This window comes from Nomascus leucogenys, unplaced genomic scaffold, assembly GCF_006542625.1.
Source record: "Nomascus leucogenys isolate Asia unplaced genomic scaffold, Asia_NLE_v1 000936F_68242_qpd_obj, whole genome shotgun sequence".
In the NCBI taxonomy this organism is placed as follows: domain Eukaryota; kingdom Metazoa; phylum Chordata; class Mammalia; order Primates; family Hylobatidae; genus Nomascus; species Nomascus leucogenys.
The window spans coordinates 2,304-12,670 of record NW_022097717.1 but is presented as its reverse complement, the minus strand read 5'-3'; the positions used below and the strand labels follow the sequence as shown (position 1 = coordinate 12,670).

At 47.8% G+C, this 10,367-nt stretch overlaps 1 protein-coding gene across 1 annotated transcript; it reads left to right on the top strand.

The window, feature by feature from the left end:
* The first annotated feature begins 2,026 nt into the window (after window positions 1-2,026).
* Window positions 2,027-9,346, top strand: LOC100601892 (PRAME family member 5). Its single transcript, XM_030809092.1, has 4 exons — window positions 2,027-2,073; window positions 5,162-5,470; window positions 6,135-6,716; window positions 8,458-9,346. The coding sequence occupies exons 2-4, from the start codon at window positions 5,178-5,180 to the stop codon at window positions 9,089-9,091; spliced, it is 1,509 nt and encodes a 502-aa protein (XP_030664952.1). The 5' UTR covers window positions 2,027-2,073; window positions 5,162-5,177; the 3' UTR covers window positions 9,092-9,346.
* Window positions 9,347-10,367: the final 1,021 nt, after the last annotated feature.

Genomic DNA, 10,367 nt, shown 5'->3' with positions numbered 1-10,367 from the left:
TCACGGTAATAAAAAATAGGTGTAGATACAGATATGAGTAGGTAGACATACACACATATAGCTGCAAGAAAACGGAATGTCATGGACCAGTGATGACAGTGAGCCATGTAAAAAGGCTACAATTCTTGTAATTGCGTGTCCGTTTCCAGGATGGGTTGTAGCTTCCATTTTTACAAAGGCTGATGTCACGGTCATGGTAAAAAAATGATTATAAAATGCGTTTCCTTTCTGGGGCATCTCTAGAGAAATCTCCCATGGTGGGAGAACGCACTTTACTAGACAGGTGATCACACAGATAAGATTTTACAGATTACAGGACGATCACGTTCCTGTGCCTGCTGCACAGTAGCTTACCAATATTCTGAGACAGCATGGTTTGCAGCAGAGAGTTTAATGAACATAGAGTGGCTAAATGAGGAGCTAGGAGGAGATCCTCAAATTCATCTCTCCAAGGAGTACTGGGGGTTTCCAGTGGATCCTGGCTAGCAAGGGGCTGGAAAGTTGGTGTAGAGGTAAGAGGGATGAAGTCATCAGGATGTCGAAACTGCATCCTTTGGTGAGTTGGTGCTTTGCAGAGCCATTCAGATCAGCTGGCATCAGTAGTTTCACTGACATGCAGAACCTGAAAGAATATCTCAAATGAAAAAGTTAATATTTTACAAGGCTTAAATTGTTGTCTGCAGGGCAGTTAAGGGGAACTGCAATCTAAGGTCTACTTGATTTTGGGACAGTCAGCTGCCAGCAACCATGAGGAAGAAGGTCAGATAGCAAGCTGACCTCATGGTGAATGCTGAATGAGCTGCAAGCTTCGTTTATTTTTGTTTCTCCCCCTCCCTTCTTCACTGATTAAATTTATGAAGTTTACAGGTATCATTTCAATTTCTTCCAGAGAAGCCTTAACCTAAGCCCTGAGACCACTCAGGCCCTCAGTGGCACCTCTCTTACACCAGCACGAGCGAATAAACTGCTACCTTAGGTGATATAAAACCCACAAGACAATACCATACAGGGAGATCTTTATTCTTATTTTGTAGGGATGACTCCTCTGTTTTTATAAAGCTATTTTAACGAGAAAGCATTTTTATAATTTTGATGTGGTCAAAGATCTCCCAACAACACTATTCTCAGGTTTTATTTTTCTGTCTAATGACTGGAACAGATCAACCCCTTCCCTGCCTCACACGCAGGACATGAAGGTGACGTATCAGTAAAATTCCATCAGTGTTTGTGGATTTCATGAATGAATGCATTCTTTTTTTTTTTTTTGACAGAGTCTCCCTCTGTCACCCTGTCAGGAGGGCAATGGTGTAATCTCGGCTCACTGCAAACTCAGCCTCCTGGGTTCAAGCGATTATCCCACCTCAGCCTCATAAGTAGCTGGATTACAGGCAGCCACCATCATGCCCGGCTAATTTTTGTATTTTTGTAGAGACAGGGTTTCACCATGTTGGCCATGCTGGTCTTGAACTCTTGACCTCAGGTGATCCACCTACCTTGGCCTCCCAAAGTGCTGGGAGAGTGAGGCCTTTTCTCTGGGTTTGTCCTCTGGAAGTTTTCCTTGCAGATTCATGAAGATGAGCATCCGGACTCCACCCAGACTCCTGGAGCTGGCGGGGTGGAGCCTGCTGAGGTACCAAGCCTTGGCCATCTCCACCCTGGAGGAGCTGCCCAAGGAACTTTTCCCCCCACTGTTCATGGAGGGGAGCCACCTCACCTAGCCTTGAGTGAATGAATTCTTGACTTCCACTCTATCCCTAACGCTGTCCATTTTTTAATTCATGAAATGAATATGGATATGTGATATGAATGGATATTTGGTTCAATCCATTAGTCTGCGGAGAGCCAAAAACCTAATCAGGATTAACTGGGTGGAGCTTCAGAAATGCAATCAGATATCGCTCTTTGATTGGAAGCTAGCAGCGGATACGTGGAGGGGTGTGGGTGGGAGTTGTGATTAGAAAGGTCAATAAAAGCTTCTAAAGACCCACAGAAGAGACCCAACGTCTTCAAGCCTGGAGTTCCTGCTTGTTTCTTCCTGAGGTCTGAGCACCTTCTAAACTACATCCAGATCTGGTAAGTCACTAATTTCTGGAAGGACACTCCCATCTGACTACAGACAGCCGGTCTGGGATGTTGACAGTGCAGCCTACCATGGCACAGAGCTATATCTTGTCCTTTTTCTTTTTTCATATGAACAATTTGAAGCTTTGAATTTTTTCCTTTAAATGCAGTTCTGTCTGTATTTCAAAAAAGTTGATTGTGCTTTGGTTGATGTCATTTCAAAATTCTTGAAGGGAGCAGTGAGTCATGCCTTTAACCCCAACACCTTGGGAGGACAAAGTGGGAGGATCATTTCAGCCCAGTGGTTTGAGACCAACCTGGGCAACAAGACAAAAACCCTCCTCTACACAACGTTTTTTTTTTTTTTTTGAGGACAGGGATGGAGTCTCGCTGTGTTGCCCAGACTGGAGTGCAGTGGCACGATCTTAACTCACTGCAACCTTTACCTCTCGGGTTCAAGCAATTCTCATGCCTCAGTCTCCATCCTCAGAAGCTGGTATCACAGCCATCTGAAACCATGTCTGGCTAATTTTTGTATTTTTAGTAGTGGGGGGGTTTCACATGCTGTCCAGGTTGGTCTCAAATACCTGACCTCAAGCGATCCACCTGCCTTGGCTTCCCAAAGTGCTGGGATTACAGCCGTGAGCCACTGGTGCTCGGCCTCTACATTTTTTTTTTTTTAATTAGCCGAGCATGGTGGCATAGATCTGTAGACCCAGCTATTTGGGTGGCTGGTGTGGGAGAATGACTTGAGCCCAGAAGATTGAGGCTGCAGTGAGCCATGCTCACACCACTGCTGTACTCTAGCCTGGGCAAAGGAGAGAGACCCTGTCCAAAAAAACAAAAAAAAAAATCTTTTTTTTTTTTTTTTTTGAGACAGAGTCTCGCTCTGTCGCCCAGGCTGGAGTTCAGTGGCCCAGTCTCGGCTCACTGCAAGCTGCGCCTCCCGAGTTCACGCCATTCTCCTGCCTTAGCCTCTCCGAGTAGCTGGGACTACAGGTGCCTGCCACCACGCCCAGCTAATTTTTTATATTTTTAGTAGAGACGGGGTTTCACCGTGGTCTCGATCTCCTGACCTCGTGATCCGCCCGCCTCGGCCTCCCAAAGTGCTGGGATTACAATCGTGAGCCACCGCGCCCGGCCAAAAACAAAATCTTAACCAAAAAGGATCTTTGACCTTAATTTTACACCAATCACATCCTCTTCCACCCAAATGGAGACATGGATGTGGAGGTGCATGCCTGTAATCCCAGCTACATGGAAGGCTGAAGCATGAGAATTGCTTGAATCTCGGAGGCAGAGGTAACAGTGAGCCAAGATGGCGCCACTGCACTCCAGCCTGGGCGACGAAGTGAGACTCAGCTCCCTCAACACCAAAACAAATTATGCCACCCAGGTGATCATTGGATACATGAAGATTTCTATTGTGTTTTCTTAGGGACTGTCATCTCTGTCTTTGTAAAACTCTTTTAACTCTGAAATATTTGGATAAATTTGAGGTGGCCAAGGATCCCTCAGCAAAGATACTTGCAAGTTTTTTTCCTTTCTGTCTAATATCAGGAAGAGATTCAACCCTTCCCTATCTCACACTCAGGACTATGAAGGACACGTATTAGTCAAACTCCATGTTTGTGGAGGGAATCAGTGAATGAGTCCCGGACTTTCACCCTATCCCTAAATCTTTCATTTTGATGGGTGAATATCTAATTCGATTAGTTAATCTGGAAGAAAGCCAAAAATCCAATCAGGTTTAACTGGGTAGAGATTAAGAAGTCTAAGGAAATGTAGTTCTCTCTCTGTCTCTCTTTTCAATCTAGCCTATTTCCCAGGCTGGAGTGCGGTGGTATAATCTCACTCACTGCAACTTCTGCCTCCTGGGTTCAAGTGATCCTCCTGCCTCAGCCTCCCTAGTAGCTTGGACTACAGGCACAGACCACTGCACCTGGCTAATTTTTGCTGTCTTAGTAGATGTCGGGTTTTACCATGTTGGCCAGGCTTGTCTTGAACTCCTGATCTCAGATGATCCACCTGCCTCGGCCTCCCTAAATGCTGGGATTACAAGTGTGAGTCACTGCACCCAGCCAAAGTGGTTCATTTTTAATATGTGTAAGAGGTGTGCATTGGAAGCATCTATCTTGCAAATGATGGGTAACAGTGTCACATAGGTTTCAAAGCTTCTCACTGAAATTTTCAATAATGAGGCTGGGGCAGAGGCTCACACCTATAATCCCAGTACTTTGGGAGGCCAAGGTGGGTGGATTGCTTGAGACTGGGCATTCAAGACCAGCTTGGACAACATAGCGAAATGCACTGTCTTTACGAAAAGTCAAAAAATAAAAGATTAGTTGGGTGTGGTGATGCATAACTGTGGTCCCAGCTACTTGGGAGGCTGAGGAGGAAGAATCCTTTGAGCCTGGGAGGTCAAGGCTGCACTGAGCCGAGATCCCACCACTGCACTCCAGGCTGGGTGACAGAGCAAGACCCTGTCAGAAAGAGAGGGAGAGAAAGAGAGAAAGAGAGAGAATGAGAGAAGGGAGGGAGGGAAAGAAGACAAGAAAGAAAGAAGGGAGAAAGAGGGGGAAAGAAAGAAACAAGGGAGGGAGACAGGGAAAGAAGGAAAGAAGAAAGAGATAGAAAGGGAAAGAAAGCTTAAATAATGAAACTAAAACAAATAGAACCTATTCTAGGGATGCCCCATGAATGTTCCTAACCAGCTTGTTTGTAGGAACTGAGAATGTAGGCATGTAGGCGTGTGACATTCCCATCCCCATTGTTTTAGAACCTTGAGTAATTAGTAATTTCCCCCAACGGTGGGAAGGATTAGCTTTCAGGTTCCTCCATACTCACTAGTCACTGGATGAGCACTGGATAGAAAGGAAGGACTAGTGGTGGCCCTGCCACCTCACTGCTTGGGAGACCCTCATGCTGATGCAGCAGAGGCAGAATGCTGGCTTAATGGCCACTGAGTACAGCGTAGAATTGGAGTAAACTGAGGACTCTTTCACCATTGCCAGAGCCGCGACTTTGGCCCTGAGTGAAGATGAGATTGATGGGCTTGGCCTGAGAGTGATGCCTTTTCTCTGGGTTTGTCCTCTGCAACTTTTCCTTGCAGATTCATGAAGATGAGCATCCGGACTCCACCCAGACTCCTGGAGCTGGCGGGGCGGAGCCTGCTGAGGGACCAGGCCTTGGCCATCTCCACCCTGGAGGAGCTGCCCAAGGAACTTTTCCCCTTACTGTTCATGGAGGCCTTCAACAGGAGACGCTATGAGGCCCTGAAGCTGATGGTGCAGGCCTGGCCTTTCCGCCGCCTCCCTCTGAGGCCTCTGATGAAGATGCCTTGTCTGGACACCTTCCACGCTGTGCTCGATGGGCTTGATGCACTGCTTACCCACGGGGTTCGTCCCAGGTGAGGTGGCCCAGGTGGGCTGGTGGGGAGGGCCCAGGTGTCCAACAGAAGGAACAGCTGGCTCATGAGAAGTGAGGAGGCGCAAGGGGGGATGGTGGTGGTGAGGAAGCTGAGAGGCCTTGGCCATTCCCCAGCTCCTCAGGGAAAGCACTGCTCACCACGCAAGGTCCATGGAGGTAACAGGAAGCTCTCCTCTAATGGCACTGAAAGCCACCATGAAAAGTGAGAACTGGGCCGGGCACAGTGGCTCACAATGTAATCCCAGCACATTGGGAGGCTGAGGTCAAGAGATTGAGACCAGCCTGTCCAACATGGTAAACCCCAGCTCTACTAAAAATACAAAAATGAGCTGGGCATGGTGGTGGGCTCCTGTAATCCCAGCTACTTGCGAGGTTGAGGCAGGAGAATCGTTTGAACCCGGGAAGTGGAGGTTGCTGTGAGCTGACATCGCACCACTGAACTCCAGCCTGGGCGACAGAGGGAGACTTGGTCTCAAAAAAAAAAAAAAATGTGGAAGTGGGCAGGATGCAAGGGGAAAATAGGGTGGAGAAAAGTCAGAGAGAGGGACAAGAAGCAGGGAGGGGAGGAGCTGCTATCCAGGATGTGGAGTTTAAGTTCAGAAATGAGTCCTTAAATTCTCAGTCTCACCTCTATTTTCCCACAGGAGGTGGAAACTTCAAGTGCTGGATTTACAGGATGTCTCTGACAACTTCTGGATGGTTTGGTCTGAAGCCATGGCCCATGGGTGCTTCCCCATTGCCATGAGGAACAGAAAACCAGTGCAGGACTGTCCAAGGATGAGAGGACAGCAGCCCTTGACTGTGATCATAGACCTTTGGCTCAAAAACAGGACTCTGGATGAATATCTCACCTGCCTCCTTCTGTGGGTCAAGCAGAGGAAAGATTTACTACACCTGTGCTGTAAGAAGCTGAAAATGTTGGGAATGCCCTTCCACAATGTCAGAAGCATCCTGAAAATGGTGAACCTAGACTGTATCCAGGAGGTGGAAGTGAATTGCAAGTGGGCACTGCCCATGCTGACACAGTTTACCCCATACCTGGGCCAGATGAAGAATCTTCAGGAGCTCGTTCTCTCCCACATGGATGTCTCTCGCTACACTTCCCCAGAGCAGAAGAAGCAGATTGTAACCCAATTCACCACTCAGTTCCTCAAGCTGCGTTACCTCCAAAAGCTTTCTATGAACTCTGTTTCTTTCCTCGAAGGCCACCTGGACCAGCTGCTGAGGTGAGGGAGGGTGGTGAGCTTTCTCCGCAGACCACAGCAGAGCCTGTTACAGTAAACGCTAGTGGGCATCTACTGCGAGCCAGCCTATGAGGATGTAACAGTGAAGGGGATACTAGCATGTCCATGCACTATCCTGTTGGCAGCCCTGTCCTAAAATATGTATCATGCAACCATCTCAATAGAGGCAGAGGGATCAGCTAGGGGAGATGCTATAGAGAGGCTGCCATGCTAGGAAGCTAGCTACTGGGGGATTCAGATCTAGTGAGGGTGCCTTTCTGAATTCTTCCTGAGGACGCGTGTCTAAGTTAAGATGATGAAAACTAGGCCAGGGATGGTGGCTCATGCCTGTAATCCTAGCACTGGGAGTCTGAGGCAAGAGGATAGTTTGAGCCTAGGAGTTTAACACCAGTCTGTGTAACATACCAAGACCCCTGTCAGAAATGAATAAATAAAAGTAAAAACAAACAAGATAATTTTTTTTCCAAGATGGATTTTCACTTTGATCGTCCAGGCTAGAGTGCAGTTGTGACATCTCAGCTCGCTGCAACTTCTGCCTCCCAGGTTCAAGCAATTCTCCTGCGCAGCCTCCCGCGTACCTGGGATTACAAGCATGGGCCACCACACCTGGCTAATTTTTATATTTTAAGTAGAGACAGGGTTTCACCATGTTGGCCAGGTTATTCTTGAACTCCTGACTTCAGGTGATCCACCCACCTAGGACTCCCAAAGTGCTGGGATTATAGGCGTGAGCCACTGCGCCCAGCCAACAAGATAATTTTTAACAAGATGATGGGAAGTAGGACAGTGAAGTGGGCACTGAAGAGGGGAATGCTCAGCAAACCTGCACATTTCAGAAAATCAGCTTTGTGCCCCACAGTTTGGTGATCATGAATGATCCCATCTCTAATTCCCTGTTGTAAAATGTTGTTTTGAGCTCCAGGTAAATTAAATACCTAGGTAATGCATGATTCTGAAACAGGGTCAGGGAGCAGGCACAAAGAATGGTGAAAGTGATAGAAAGTTTGCTGATGATACAGGCTTGTCAGGGACGCCTGCAGTCTGCCCACCCCAGCTGATGTTGCAGGATCCTGCTTGGATTTGTCCCTTGTGCCTGCATCTCCACTGGGCTCCTGTGGCCCAGAGATGTGGTTTTCTGCCTGACAGATGAGGAAAGGGAGCTGTAGGGATTCTGTGAACTTGATCCATTCCTATAGATGATGGTGAAATGACTCAGCCTCAAATGGAGTAATTTTTTCTCTTTTTTTTTGTTAATACAGAGTCTCACTCTGTCACCCAGGCTGGAGTGTAGTGGCATGATCTCTGCTCACTGCAACCTACACCTCCTGGGTTCAAGCAATTCTCCTGCTTCAGCCTCACAAGTAGCTGGAATTGCAGGTGCCCACCACCACACCTGGCTAATTTTTGCATTTTTAGTAGAGAGGAGGTTTTGTCAGGATTGCCAGGCTGGTCTCAAACTCCTGATCTCAAGTAATCCACCAGTCTCAGCCTCCCAAACTTCTGGGATTACAGATGTGAGTTACTGCACGGGGCCTAAAGTGGAATTGACCTTAGTGGCAAAGCTCTTCTTCATGTATCATCCTAAGTGTTGAGTATCAGGCCATCGGAATGACCCTGGGCTTGGGCAAAAATGGTCTCCGTCCATCACCTTGAAGCCATTCCCCACCACCCTCCACTCACCCTTATGATTCCCCAGAATTCACCTCTTGTTCTCTCTCCCCAGCTGTCTGAAGACCTCATTAAAGATCCTCGCAATAACTAACTGTGTGCTTTTGGAATCAGACTTGAGGCATCTATCCCAGTGCCCGAGCATCAGTCAACTAAAGACCCTGGACCTGAGGGGCATCCGACTGGCCAATTTCAGTCTCGTGCCTCTCCAAGTTCTCCTAGAAAAAGTTGCAGCCACCCTTGAATACCTGGACTTAGATGACTGTGGCATCGTAGACTCCCAAGTCAACGCCATCCTGCCTGCCCTGAGCCGCTGCTATGAGCTCACCACCTTCAGCTTCTGTGGAAATCCCATCTCCATGGCCACCCTGGACAACCTGCTGTGCCACACAATCAGACTCAACAACTTACGCCTGCAGCTGTATCCTGCCCCGCGGGAGAGTTATGACGCTGGTGGTACTCTCTGCTGGAGCAGATTTGCCCAACTTAGGGCTGAGCTGGTGAAGAGAGTGAGGGACTTAAGGCACCCCAAGAGGATCTTGTTCCGCACTAACTACTGCCCTCGATGCGGCAACAGGTCATTTTATGACCTGGAGGCAGATCAATGCTACTGTCGAATACCTGCCTATTTGGATGGATATGTCAAACGCTTTCTTCTGGACACTTGGAAACTAAAGCCTACGTCTTAGGTACATCCTAAAAAAGGAGCACAGAACCCATCGTTTCAGACATGGGCTCTGAAAGTGGGAAAGGAAAGGTGATCAAGCAGGGGCCGGACTTGGGGGAAATGTTGATCTGGATTCAAAGGGACTTTGGGGACCTGTGTCCTATACAGTCGAAAATGGGAATGGGAATGTCTAGGGTGGAATTCAGACTTGAGAGCGCATGAGGGAGTTACTCTTGCATGGATGGTTGTAAAAAAACAGAAATAAAGGGAAACTGAGTGGAAACTGTCTGGTGTCCTCTATTATCAAATAACCTGTTTTCCAGTTTAAGCCTCAGGAATCTTCAGTTATTGATGGAAAAACAAAAGGCACTGAGTTGTCCAATCACTAAGATGCAGCCCAAGAAAATCAAGGCATTTAAATGAAATTTGGTTATTTTAATCAGTTTCCTCCCATTCTTTTATTTGAGACAGAGTTTCACTCTGTTGCCCAGGCTGGGAGTTTGGAGTGCAATGGTGCCATCTCGGCTGACTGCAACCACCACCTGGGGTTTAAATGATTCTCCTGCCTCAGCCTCCCAAGTAGCTGGGATTACAGGCACGCACCACCATGCCCAGCTAATTTTTGTGTGTTCAGTACAGACAGGTTTCCTCACTATGTTGGTCAGGCTGGTCTCAAACTCCTGACTTTGGGTGATCTAGGCAAGTAGGCCTACCAAAGTGCTGGGATTACAGGTGTGAGCCACTGTGTCAGGCTTTTTTTGTTGTTGTTTTTTTTAAAGGTCTCATTCTGTCACCCAGGCTAGAGTGCAGTGGCACAATCATAGTCACTGCAGCCTCAATTTCCTGGGTTCAAGCGATCCTCCACCTCAGCCCTCTTGAGTAGCTAGGACTACAGGTGTGTGAGCCACCACACCTGGATACTTTTTTTTAGTAGAGACAAGGCCTCACTGTCTTGCCCAGCCTGATCTGGAACTCCTGAGCTTGTGATTCTCCTGCCTTGGCCTCCCAAAATGCAGGGAGTATAGGCGTGGGCCACCATGCTTGGCCTCCAGTTCTTCACTTCTTTAGATGTCTGTTAATTCCTTGTTAGTTTCTGTGGCCGTTCAGTGGGTTAATACACACTAGGTGGACACCAGGGCCTGGAACATTAGTGGGCAGGAACAGTGAGCCAATCCACACGGAAAGCACCTTCTTCTCAGGGTCTTTCACTTCTAGCCAGATGCTGAGAGCCGGCCACTCCTTGTGAGTCTCCACATGGTTCCAGAAGCCTTAGTTGGTGGACGTCATCTTCACTGCAC